Here is a 13,722-nt window from a genome sequence, read left to right as displayed (position 1 = left end):
AAATATATAATGTAATGTATAAAATAATTTAAAATATTAAAAAGGTAAAATATATATAATTAAAAAATATATTTTTATTAATATATATAAATTTTTAATCTTTTAAATTATTTTATTAATTTTATTGTTATTTTTATTTATATATTTTTATTTCTTTATTTTATTTTTGCTTTTTACGTTAGCATTAATTAAAATTATGTAATTAATTTAAAATACAGTAAAAATGTTGAACTATCAAATGTCTTATTGTATTAGCTATATTATAGTGTTGCTTGTAGGGGTTTATAGAGTGTTTAGGTCTAGTTTTTAAATGGTTTATTTGACTTAAATTGCAGATTTTGGAACAAATCACCAACGTGAGACTATGTTGATGTTATTTTTTTATTTGTATTATTATTTAGATGTTTTAATCATGCACATCTTCCAAAGTGCAGCCTTCAGTATTTTTCTGCTTACTCCTCCTACCAAGTTGATCTCTCATCCGTTCTTGCCATTAATCATGTGTTTGTTTGGTGGGTTTTTTCCTTTATCTCGCCAGTCGAGTCAAGTCAAATTTATTTATATAGCGCTTTACAATAGCCATTCTTAAAGCAACTTTACAGAATCCAGGACCAACAGACCAAAAACCTCCTGTTGAGCAAGCCGAGGGCAAAAGTGGCAAAAAAATCATTGGGGTTTATTATTCAGTCCAGTCTGTGATAAAGTCTGTAGCGAGTTCTTGACATTTTTGGTGCGAAAATGCCAGGTTTCCATCACATCTAGCAGGAGCAGCATTGTTGGAACGGCAGTCTTGACTTCTGGTTCCTTGCTATGTATTGCACATTATCGTCTGGTTGCCGACCGTTTGTGTGTTGTGCGAGGCCGCTCGTTGTCGATCGCATGTTCACTGTTTGACGATTCCTAGTTTTTTGAGGTTTTTATGTACCCTAGTTTGGGTGCAGTGAACCAGATACGTCCATTTTTGCACTAGCTGAATCAGAATATGTTATTTGTTAAGGTTGTGATGATACGTCTGCTACTACAGCTACAGAAGTTAGATCTCCTTCCTAGACTGACTTGGATTAGGTCTGACCGTGTCGTGGTGTGTTGCAGGGGCCCCGGACCCCACCGCAGGAGCCAGTATCGATGACGATAACTGCTGGCACCTGGACGAGGAGCAGGTGAGGGAGCAGGTGAAACAGTTCCTCTCACAGGGGGGATACTACGGTTCCGGCAAGCAGCTCAACTCCATGTTCGCCAAGGTAAGAACGTCACCACATCTGTATTAGTTATGCACTTCATATGGGCAAAAGTGTCTGGACACCACATCTAGTTATTGTTTCGGACACAGCAGTTGCTAACAGGTAATAAATCAGTTCTATAAAGGCAGTTTAGGGAAGGCCCTTCCTGTACCAGCTCTATAAAGACATGACAAAAGCTTGGTTAAAAGGAACTCCAGTGAGTCGTGACCTCAGCCCCACTCAACAAACGTCATTGGACTAAATGGGTGCAAATTCCCACAGGCATACTTCCAAGTCCAGTGAGAAGCTGTTGTTCTAGCTGAAAAGATCACACAGACGTCGCTCTATTTTAAGAGCATTTGTTCTTTAATGGGACGCCCGACAAGCTCACACAAGGTGTCCAATTACTTTTGGTCAGGATGGGCCACGATGAAGCATTTTAGGTTTGCTTAAACTCAATGTGTGTGTGTGTGTGTGTGTGTTTGTAGGTGCGAGAGATGCTGCGAATGCGAGATTCGAACGGCGCCCGCATGCTCACCCTGATCACCGAGCAGTTCATGGCCGACCCGCGGCTCTCGCTCTGGCGGCAGCAGGGCACGGGCATGACGGACAAGTGCCGGCAGCTTTGGGACGAGCTGGGTGAGTTCTCACCTCCTCGTCTTCTCCGTTTAGCTTCACCCACCTTCAATTCGCTCGGCGGCTATTAATGTTCGTTTATCGGCGCGCCTCCATTAGCATTAGCACTTTTTCACTCACCCACTCGTTATTAGCGGCCCCCGGCGCTCATCACGGTGCTCTTGTGTGTCAGAGCTCGGCGGACATGGACACCGTCGAGAAACACAATCCGGCCCATCACCTCCATCACCGTCGGGCGCGGAATAGCGTTTCGGCTGCCTGCTATTGATCAGCCATTTACAGGGGTCGATCCGCTTCCTGTGCGGGGTCGGCGGATAGCGGCGCTCCAACGATGAGAAGTGTAGGAGGATATTTTACTTTGGGCTTTTTATCAAACTGGGAGTCTAATAGAGACTCCCAGTGCTAAACTGGGCATTATTTTGGATGTAGGGTTGCCAGATGTTTTTCACAGTAATGTAACATAAGTAATTAAATAGTGAAATTATTTATTAAGAATTAATAATTAATGGATTCTACCAGTGATAACCAGAGTGGTGTTGCTAGTGCTGTGATAAAAAGCTGCTTGAACATGGGCGACCCTGTCCACAGTCGAGCAAGCTTCACATTTGTACATTGCCATAAGCTTACAGCTTGCTAGTCAAGACAAAAGCGCCCACAGCTCCAAACTCAGACCTTGAATTAAACCTTGATTTTCTCTCCGCACAAGCTGACCTCGGTAAAGAACCCACTGTTCCATGTACGCCTTAACGTGTGCAGCCAATCTAGCCCTATTTATGTGTGCCCTAATTCCCTGGCTTTCTCTCCCTGGCAGATTCGGGCGAGCCCAAGCCTCGGGTTTTATTTTGGATGTAGGGTTGCCAGATGTTGAGCATCTAACAAACCCCCTTATTTGCTGTCATGGCTGAAATCTGGCAACCCTATTTAGAAGTGTGTATTGATTTCCCTGTTTTTCCCACATGTCCCGTCAAAAAAAGAGCACATGCCTCCTTTGGATGGGGCCCTTAGGGGCCACTTTCACGTCAGGACTGTTTTTAAATGACGGAGGTGTAATAAAACCGATTGTGGGTTCTGTCCGTAACCTGCTGACTCACAGAGAGTCACGGACAAGCGCCGGTCTGTTTCCCAGCTCGCCCCCTGTGCCCGCTCTCTCACCCCCCTCGTCCTGTCCAGCTTTTCCGTCTTTGTCTCGTTCTGTCCTCTGACCGGTCGTGTTTCTGTGTCCCTGCAGGTGCATTGTGGGTGTGCATCGTGCTCAATCCTCACTGTAAGAGCGAGGAGAAGAGCGTCTGGCTCAAACAGCTGAAGAAGTGGAGCGACATGGACATCTGCCCGCTGGAGGACGGAAACTACGGCAGCGAGCTGCCAAACATCACCAATGCCCTGCCCCAGAGCAACCTGGCACATGGTGGGCATTCAGAACCGGCACTGTTTGTCTTTGATACTGAATGTGCTGCATCCCAACTTGGCACTATATGGACAAAAGTATTGGGACAGCCCTTTAAAGCAGCTATTTTATTTATTCAATGTATGTGTTTTAGTCATAACTGTTGCTAAAAGGTGTAATAAATCAGTTATATAAAGGACATTAGATGCTTCTAACCTTGCAGCAACAGTCTAGGGAAGGCCCTTCCCTGTTTGTTCCAACAAGCTCAATAAACACATAAAGTAAACCTTGATTTAAAGCTTTGGAATGAACCGGAACGTGAACATAAGTGCCCAGCCATACAAATGCATCAGTCATCTTTTGACTGAACGGGCACAAATTCCCATACACAGACATACTCAAGTCTTGTGAGAGGCTGTCTCAGAAGAGCGGCGGCTGTTCTAGCTGAAAAGATCACACAGCCTTTAAATAGGATGTCCGACAAGCTCATGGTCGGGCGTCCAAATACTTTTGGTCATATAGTGTATTGGTGCTTTACACTATATCGAGGAGCATTTGAACGCAGCCTCATTCCCCCCTCTCTGTCCACGTGCGTTTCAGACTCGCTGGCCAGGCCGAGGAGGACGGTGTTCACCCGCGCCATGGAAGCGTGCGACCTACACTGGCAGGACAGCCACCTACAGCGAATCATCAGCAGCGATTTCTACGTCTCGCCCGCCTACCAGAGAGAGGGCGAGAGTCTGCTCTTCAACCCGCAGGGCCTGCCGCTGTGGCTGGGTGAGTCCGACACGCGCGCTTTCCAACGTGGGCGGTCTGTGAGCGAGCGGGCGTGTTAACGTGCTAACGGTGTCGTGACGTGTGTTACAGATCACGTGCCTACCGCGTGCGCCAGGGTGGATGCCCTGCGCTCTCACGGATACCCCAGAGAAGCCCTGCGCCTGGCCGTGGCCATCATCAACACCCTCCGGCTCCAGCAGCAGCGACAGCTGGATATTTACAAACACCAGAAGAAAGGTAACACACACACACCGTGCACACACACACACACACACACACACACCACTGGCACCTAAGAACAATCTGCATCTGCTTGGCACGTGCTCGGGGGTTTACAAGCTAAGAACTTACAAAGGCGGCATTGTGCTCCTCATCTGCTCCTACGCGCCACCTGACGGGTTCTACAGGATCACACACTGCTTTCATTCGGATCAGGGTTTGCCCACACTGTGCCATCTTTGTGCCAAGCACAGCTCTGACCCGCTGAGACATGGACTCCACAAGACACCCGTTATCAGCAGGTCCTTCAATGGACCAGTGGACTGAAGTTGGCATGGGCACTCGGACCGCCCGCGACTGCGCAGCTCCGAAACACAACAGGGTTCGATGCTCTGTGTGTTGTGACGCATTCACTTCATCACCCTGGGTATTCAGAAGGTTGCTGGTTCGAGCCCTACATCTGCCAGCTTGCCACTGATGGGCCCTTGATCGAGGCCCTCGATTCTCACTCGCTTGCAGTGTATACCCTCACTTTGGATAAAGGCGTCTGCTGAATGCTGAAAGTGTGAATGAATTGCGAGCCTGTTGTTTCCCAGTGGAACCGGACCCTCCTCGACCCTGACCATGATAAAATAGACTGAATTTTCATATTACGGTTTCCTATTAAAGCACAAGGAACATTTAAATTTTTAACAATCAGGTCAAAATCTCTCTTTATGGCCAAAAGTATGTGGACACCCATTCTTATTTAAACAACTGACACGCTCGTGATACGGGTGTCCACATACTTTTGGTCAATCACTTAGGAATCCACTTTTGTGGTGTTTCTTACGGAAAGGCTGTAAAAGTAATTGCACAGAGCCATCGATCACCCATAATTCAATCGTGTGTGTGTGTGTGTGTGTGTGTGTGTAGAGTTGCTCCAGAGGGGAATGACCAGCACCACTAATCTGGAGGGCTGGGTGGGTCACCCGCTCGACCCCATCGGCTGCCTTTTCGCCACCCTCACCGAGACGTGTAGAGTGGAGGACGACAACGCCATGGATACCGGAGGTACACCATTATGGGATGGCAGTGGGGGGGAGGTGTGTGTGTGTGTGTGTTTGTGTCGGAGGGAATTGGATTAGCCCTTTATGGCTTTTCATACCTTTTAAGGCACCCTGGCATTGTATTATTGTGTGTGTGTGTGTGTGCGCGTGTGCGTTTCCATGGGATCAGGGGTCACGGCGACGGCACACTGGAGCGAAATGTATAAAATCAATCAGCGTCCGCGTGCTATACGTCCCTCCGCGCACGAACGTGCAGCTATTGTGCGGCGCCAACAGGGTTCCATTGTGGCGCGGAATAATGCGGGCCGAGTGGTACGCCGATTGTGTGTTCGGAGGTGCCAGCCCTGCCCTTTGTTCCATGCCTTCACACACTTGGCAACATCTGCCATTTTTGCAGCTGAGTGGGCGGGGCTTTAGAGATCGGCCAATCACGGAGCTCTAATGAAGGCAGTGGGCGAATAATAATGGGCACGTCGCAGGAATGCGCTCACGGTGCCCGCACCTTCATTTACTCACACATCTGGGAAATTTAGTGCAGCCAATCCACCTTCTGTCCTCACAAACCCTGACCTGAGAAACTGATTAATAATAATAATTGTCATAATTATATAAGGGTATATTTATTATTATTATTTTTGCCATTAGGAGTCTGCATACCCTCCTATTTCTGCCGGGGCATGGGACTGGCACTAAGATAGCACTGACAATGAGAGCACCTCACAATGGCTAGACTTTTTTTGCCCACCCCCTCCTACTGGGCATTAGCCAATCATGTCCATGCAGACGCCTGCCCGGCCAATAGCATCACTGAGATTTGAACCCTAGAATGCCCCACCTCCCATAGCATACCCTCATGTTTCTGCACGGGCATGGGACTGGCACTGAGAGCACACTGACAATAAGAGTGCATCCCCCAGTGGCCTGACTTTTTTGCCTACCCCCTCCTACTGGGCATTAGCCGATCATGTCCATTTAGGTGCCTGACCGGCCAATAGCATCGCTCACTGAATTCGAACCCTGGAGCGCGTGTGTGATTAAAAGCTGCTTGAACATGGGTGACACTGTCCACAGTCAAGCAAGCTTCACATTTTTACATTGCCATAAGCTTACTGCACGAGAAAAAAGCGCCCACAGCTCCAAACTCAGGCTTTGAATTATATCAGTCCATTCAGACAGATTTTCTTTCCGCATAAGCTGACCTTGGTAAAGAACTCACTGTTCCATGTACATCTTAATGTGTGCGGCCAATCTAGCCCTATTTATGTGTGCCCTAATTCCCTGGCTTTCTCTCCCTGGCAGATTCGGGAGAGCCCAAGCCTCCGGTGTACCAGCACGTGCCCGTGTGGGGCTGTCCGGACACCAGCGAGTCGTATCTGGCCCTGGCGCTGGAGGTGGCGCTCTTGGGCATGGGGCAGCAGAGACTAATGCCCGAAGGACTGTACGCCCAGGACAAGGTGTGTCGCAACGAGGAGCAGATCGTGGCCAAGCTGCAGGAGCTGGAGCTGGACGAGCTGCTGGTTCACACACTCCGCAAACAAGCCATGCTTCTACTGGAAGGTACACACACCACCACACACACCTTACTCATGCTATACATTGTTTTTAGCATGCTGCGTTCGCACGCTCCTGATATTTTGGTACATCCTGGTATTCGAGTGCTTGTTCTTTGCTCCTGTAGGTGGTCCGTTCAGTGGTCTGGGGGAGGTCATCCATCGAGAGAGCGTCCCCATGCACACCTTCGCCAAGTACCTGTTCACAGCACTTCTAACCCACGACGCTGATCTGGCCTACAAGATTGGCCTGCGTGCCATGAGGTGAGTTTTCAAATTTCTGTGAAGTACGATGGTGGGAGCATCATGATATAAAGCTAGTGATGTGTCTTAATGCTGTGCCTGTGGTGGTTTACGTCGTAGGCTGCCCGTATTGGAGTCCACAGCGCCGTCCGGTGACGTGGGTCACCCGCACCACGGCATCTCCATCGTGCCCAGCAGATACCCACGCTGGTTCACGCTGGGTCACCTGGAGTCCCAGCAGTGCGAGCTGGCGTCGACCATGCTGACCGCAGCCAAGGGTGAGTCACATCACGTCTTCTTCTCATGCTGATTTAGCTGAGCGATCGCGGTTTTGACGGAGCGTGTCGTATGTCGTGTGTCGTGCAGGAGACATGCTGAGGCTGCGGACCGTCCTGGAGGCCATCCAGAAGAACATCCACTCCTCATCGCTCATTTTCAAACTGGCACAGGACGCCTTCAAGATCGCCACGCCCGCCGACAACCCGCCGGACATCACCCTGCTCAACGTGGCGCTCGAGCTCGGCCTGCAGGTAAGCGCGGTTTGGTTTTCATCTCTTTGTTGAGTGTTTGGCTGCCCGCGGCTCGTCTGTAACCTCGTCTGGTGTCGCTAGGTGATGAGAATGACCCTGTCCACTCTGAACTGGAGACGGCGGGAGATGGTGCGCTGGCTGGTCACCTGCGCTACTGAAGTCGGTACGTAGCAATCAAAATCTCCTCTGGCTATAAAAAGACGTTTGGAGTGTGTCTGTGGGAATTTGACTCTGACTCTCCCTCTCCTCGTTGTAGGTCTGAGGGCGCTGGTGAGCATCCTGCAGAGCTGGTACACCCTGTTCACTCCCACGGAGGCCACGAGCATCGTAGCGGCGGCGGTCATGTCCCACGGCACGGCGCTCCGCCTCAGCCTGGACTACGGTCAGCGCGAGGAGCTGGCCAGCTGCGCCCGCACGCTGGCCCTGCAGTGCGCCATGAAGGACCCGGCCAACTGCGCCCTGTCGGCGCTGACGCTCTGCGAGAAGGAGCACGTGGCCTTCGAGACGGCCTACCAGATCGCCGTGGACGCCGCCGCGACGGCCATGACGCACGCTCAGCTGTTCACCATCGCGCGGTACATGGAGCACCGCGGCTACCCTCTGCGCGCCTTCAAGCTGGCGTCGTTGGCCATGGCGCACGTCAGCCTGGCGTACAACCAGGACACTCACCCGGCCATCAACGACGTCCTGTGGGCGTGCGCGCTCAGCCACTCGCTGGGCAAGAACGAGCTGGGCGCCATGGTGCCTTTGGTGGTGAAGGGCGTGCGCTGCGCCACCGTGCTCTCGGACATCCTGCGGCGCTGTACTGTAACCGCACCCGGCCTGGCGGGCATTCCCGGACGCCGCAGCTCGGGGAAGCTGATGAGCACGGACAAGGCGCCTCTGCGCCAGCTGTTGGACGCCGCCATCGGCGCCTACATCAGCACCACGCACTCGCGCCTGACGCACATCAGCCCGCGCCACTACGGCGAGTTTATAGAGTTCCTGGGCAAGGCACGGGACACATTCCTGATGGCACACGACGGCCACGTGCAGTTCGCCCAGTTTATCGATAACCTCAAGCAGATCTACAAGGGCAAGAAGAAGCTCATGATGCTCGTCCGGGAGCGTTTCGGCTGACGGATCAAAATAAAAACAGACACAAACACTCCCTCCTGGTTTATTTAAGGCATTATTATTATTTCCTCCTGTATATTCCTGTCAGTCTGAATCTGAATTGTGAATTTATTTTTCTTCGTCTGTTATGATTTGCAGTACGTTCACCTGTGGAGGCCAGAACGACCGCTCGTTTTGGCTCACGCTCGCTTTTTATTTCGTTACGCACGTCGCAAAGTGGCACATAAAGAAAAACCAAAAGACAGGTGGAGCATTTTGAGCCTTTTCCATCGACCGTCTTGATCGGCGGTCGTTCATTATTCCTTATTTTCCTGCAAGGAGCTGCAGAGCTCAGACCAGTCATTCCGAATAATAATAAACAATACACACGCACACACACACACTTACATGCAGTGTTACGGGCATACCTCAGTCGTATTAAGAAACAGCTTTAACGGGGGCGAAGACGACACCTCACTTCTCTCTCTTAGAATTTTCGTTTCCTATGTGAACGATTTCCTGTCAAACTAAACATAATCGTACCTCAGTGCAACCGAGAAATCGGCACAGATCATGATGAATCTCTAGTCTGATTTCAGTAGTCTGTAGTCCATAAGACTTCGAGCGCTCCAGTTCGAATCTTAGTTCTGCTATCACCTGATTGGCTGTGTGATGACTAAAACTCGGACCATTGTTGGTGTAAGTGTGGCCTCTGCTGACCGGTTGAGGCGCCGGCGCTCTGTGAGGTCTCGCCCCTAACGTTAAACGTGGCATTAAAGTAATTATTGTGATTTGTTTTCATAAAATGAGGTTTTAATTACTTAAGGTTCATGATTTAAAAGCGGGATTGATGCCGTTCAAGTGGCGCAGTGGTAAAAACACACTAGCATACCAGAGCTGGGATCTCAAATACATCGTATCGAGTCTCAGCTCTGCCATCCGGCTGGGCTGAGCGGCCACATGAACAACGATTGGCCTGTTGTTCATACAGGGGTGGGATACTAAGCCGGATAGGGACTCCTCGTAACTGATGCAACTACGACCTCTGCTGGCTGGTTGATGGCACCTGCACAGAGGTGGGAAAAGAGTGCGGATCAGGGTGCGTCTCTCCGTACACAAGTGTAGGTGATGAGATGCATACGGCTGCTGCCCACGTGTCGAAGGGGGCGTGGGTTAGCTTCGTTCTCCTCAAATCAGAGCGGGGGTCGGCATTAGCGGAAGGGAAGCGTGACGCAATTGGGAAATTGGACGCGCTAAAAAGTCGGGAGAAATGCATTAACAAAAATATATAATAGACAGAAACATAATGCCTATTTCTTGCCATTAAATGACACATATGTGTTAAATATGGCATTAAACCCAAATAAAAGAATAAATAAAAGCGAGATTGTGCTTCCAAAAGCTAAACTACGATCGCGGTGACGTGGTGGATTTACGAATACAATTTTCAAAATACCAATCTGATGATTTGAGCTACGTGGTTGTAATATTATTAAATCTGTTACGATATTCAGATTTGTGCACATGCAAAATTCTCAGTGCATTTACGTACAGTTATTTTTGACAGGAAACCGAACTATAAATCGATAAATAGCCAAACTAAGAACCCCAGACCTTGGTTAATATATATAAACATTTATAAATAGTTAGTGAGAGTCACAGTTTCACACCTGAGAACAAAAAGTCGTTTCCTTCTCCGCCTGAACTCAAACTTTATTTATTACTCATTATTTCTTAATTAAGGGATTGAAAAATGGTTCTTCCCAGTTTTTATTTTGGTGGGGGAGGAAAAAGGTGGACAGCTATTCTAAAGTTAGGCGTGTTTATGCAAGCATGGATTACGACGTTATTACGATATATTTTACTATCGAAGAGACGGCTTTCTCCCCAGAGCGATTCCAAATTTGGTCCGAATGTTGTTTGGTGAGCAGAACTGTGGTGCGTTTATTAAAAATGACAAAATATAATTAGACACGTTCTATAGCTCACGCCTGTCCCAAATCAGGCATTAATTTTGAGATTTCTTGGCAATTATTGGCGCACACTCACGTATCTGCTGTGTTCTCGGTGTGAAAGTACAGAACGTAAAAATTAGCTTCGTTTTACTAGTAGCTGTAGCATTATAATACGAGCACTTCTGTAAACCCGCCCCCGTCACGCTAAACCCAGATTAGCATTTATATTCACCCAGCATTCACTTCACTTCACTTCAATTTGGTCTTTGATAGAAAATCCACAAATCAACAAAACACGTAATTTTGTCCACATTCCACACGACGCCGCCCTCGCGAAGTGCCCACCGGTCTCCCCCACTCGTAGAACGCACTCGGCGGGTTCGCGGCGGAAGGAAAGCGGAGAGAAAAGGACAAAACGCTCGACTCAGTTCTCAGGGAAATCACTTAAAGAAACGAAACAAAAAAAATAGTAGCATAAGCATTTAAGATATTGTAAATATTAAAGGTGTCAATTCAAAAGATTGTAAAGTTATAATTATTTATGATGACTGTATGGGGTTTTTTTCCTTACTTGTTTGTTTGTTTCTTGTTTTGTTTCTTTTTGGTTTTTATTTTTCGGATACTTGAATTTGTCGCGGGCTGGAAATGTGACAGCAGAAAGACTTTAAACAAACATTTCTCAGGTGCACCTGTGAACTTCTTCATTTCTTCTCTGGTTTCTTCTCGTTTTTCGGTGGGTTTTTATTAAAACAGAAGCTTGTAAAGCGTAAAGACTTAAAAAAAAAAAAAAGGAAAGAAAGGAAGAAAAGGAAGAACGGCCGCTGATGAGCCGACTATGCAGAACCACTTCCTGTTTTTTTTTTTTTTTATTATTAAATTGAATCCTCTTCGGAGTGGACTGTCGTGTCGGGGGGGGGGTCGACATGCTGCAAACTGGGACGGACTTTTGCCTTTCGACTGATTCGTGGACGTCTCCTGAAGCCTGAACGTTGTATGGAAGAGTCGGGAAAGGTGGGATTGCCGAGTGGTTGCCAGGTTCAGCTGGGCATGTTCCGATATCAGACGTCATTGAAGTTTCATAAGGGTGAAATTCGGTCTCTTGTTAGTTCTAGTTTACACCCTATTACAATTAATTTATGGGTGATACGACAGCGAAGTTATTCACGTTATTGTTCGTTTCTCACAGATTCTTATTATTTGTGCAAAATCATCCTACACAACTTTTAGACCTTGTAAAGCAGCTACATTATTAAAACCACAACACGACAGTTTTACATTTGGCGTCACCACGGTGGTTTTTAGGCTTTAAGCCCTTCCTCACGCACCCTCCTATTTTTATCCGGGCTTGTGACCTGCACTGAGATCGCAACCAACGAGTGCACCTGCCAACAACTACGCTGTTTCGGCCACCTCTCCTCAGAAATGAGTCGATCACGTCCGTGCAGATGCCTGATTGGTTGATAGCACAGCTGAGATTAGAACCCTGGATCCCCCAGATCTCAGCAGTAGCACCCGAGCGCCCTCCTGTATTTAGTTATACTAGATTTAATTAAGCATAGTAATTCCAAGCTTGTTTCGTTCACCTCTCTTGAGAAATTAGGCGATCTCGTCTGTGCAGACGCCCAGTTGGTTGATAGCATCACTGAGATTCGAACCCTGAATCCCCCAGATCTCAGCAGTAGTGGGCTAATACCCTCCTGTATTTAGTTATAATAGATTTAATTAAATATAAATTCCAAGCTTGTTTCGTTGACCAGTTTTGTCCAGCTTTTCTTGGGTGAACGGCTTTATCCAAAAGGACTTACATTACAGTTACAGTATACAGTCTGAGCAATTGAGGGTTAAGGGCCTTGCTCAGGGGCCCAACAGCAGCAACCTGGCAGTGGTGGGGCTTGAACCAGCGACCTTCTGATTACTAGTCCAGTACCTTACCCACTAGGCTATGGCTTGCCCTTATTGAGGGAGAATTATGGGAGATCTAAGCAGACAACAGTTTAGTTTCACTTAACCAGAAATTGCAGCTTCCTCGGCCTCCTTCGGCTCAGTAAATATTTAGATATTATTATTTAGAGACGCTGAATATCGGAACACGCTTGGACTGATCACGTGAACGAGGACCTTGGTCGGTCCTTGGACGGTCACTCGGTGAATCACAAACACACGTGGATGGCGGCTTCGTACGAGGACACTCCAGCTTCAGTCGCTTTTTTAATATAAACGTTCTCTCCCGGTTCCTTCCTCAAACCTGCAGCCACTAAACTGAACCCTCACACGGACCCCGATCCGGAGAGCAGAGAGACCTGTTCCTTTTTTTATAATTTTTGCAGACGTGGGGAAATTCGCCTTGGTTTCTTTTCCCGAGCTCTGCAGGAACGACGGTAGCTGCCTGGTCCGGAAACTCGAACCAATCAAGCGTCTTCTGTAGCCTCGCCCCGCTGTTCCGGCGTCGCGTCGGGAACGGAAGGAACTCCCGTGGCTTCGATTATTTTGATAATTTTTTCTCTCCCATGACTCTCTCCGTGTCTGTGTTGACTGTACCAGTGTTCTGATCTGTCCCTAGAGTTTAGAAGGAAAATAATAATAATAATAATGATGATAATAATAATCGCTGGTAGAGATTGTTCACTAGTTCATCTACTGTTTGAGTTCTGTTCTTATTTTCTCTTGATCTTCTTTCATTTTTAATTTAAGGGAATAAAAGTGTTGGTCACCTCTCTCCGTGCTACTGAATTATGAAAAAGGTATCCAGTATTTGTTGCCACAAAAGTATAGTTCCAGACTTTTTTTTTGGGTTTGTTTTTTTGTGCAACCTCTTGAGCTAATGTCTATAAACAAAAATTTATTACTATTTATGTAATGCTACTACCATTTTATATGATTTGTGTTGAATTTCAGTGCTTTTCTATGAATAAAGTGTGAAACACGTCTCAAGTCTCTTCATGCTTGCGATCAGATCAGATCACAGCTCATCGTGTTTAACGCTTCAGAAACCGGCCGGGCGTCCACACAGAGGGAGGGGAGGTCGGACGGGGTGTCCGGGACCGGCCCTGGGGAGTCACATGAA

The 13,722-nt window shown here is 47.9% G+C and overlaps 1 protein-coding gene across 1 annotated transcript in view; it reads left to right on the top strand.

Moving 5' to 3' along the window:
* Positions 1-13,584, top strand: part of zswim5 (zinc finger, SWIM-type containing 5) — a 42,351-nt gene extending 28,767 nt beyond the window's left edge. The window contains exons 3-14 of the mRNA XM_062987556.1: positions 1,093-1,241; positions 1,709-1,859; positions 3,085-3,261; positions 3,841-4,017; positions 4,108-4,254; positions 5,152-5,289; positions 6,585-6,842; positions 6,964-7,099; positions 7,199-7,356; positions 7,445-7,608; positions 7,690-7,771; positions 7,865-13,584. Of these exons, the coding sequence (XP_062843626.1) occupies positions 1,093-1,241; positions 1,709-1,859; positions 3,085-3,261; positions 3,841-4,017; positions 4,108-4,254; positions 5,152-5,289; positions 6,585-6,842; positions 6,964-7,099; positions 7,199-7,356; positions 7,445-7,608; positions 7,690-7,771; positions 7,865-8,727 (2,600 nt within the window). The 3' untranslated portion in view covers positions 8,728-13,584. The remainder of the gene's footprint in view (positions 1-1,092; positions 1,242-1,708; positions 1,860-3,084; positions 3,262-3,840; positions 4,018-4,107; positions 4,255-5,151; positions 5,290-6,584; positions 6,843-6,963; positions 7,100-7,198; positions 7,357-7,444; positions 7,609-7,689; positions 7,772-7,864) is intronic.
* Positions 13,585-13,722: the final 138 nt, after the last annotated feature.

This window comes from Trichomycterus rosablanca, chromosome 25, assembly GCF_030014385.1.
Source record: "Trichomycterus rosablanca isolate fTriRos1 chromosome 25, fTriRos1.hap1, whole genome shotgun sequence".
NCBI lineage: Eukaryota > Metazoa > Chordata > Actinopteri > Siluriformes > Trichomycteridae > Trichomycterus > Trichomycterus rosablanca.
Note: the sequence above shows the minus strand (reverse complement) of the source record. Positions and strands in the feature narration are given on the sequence as shown.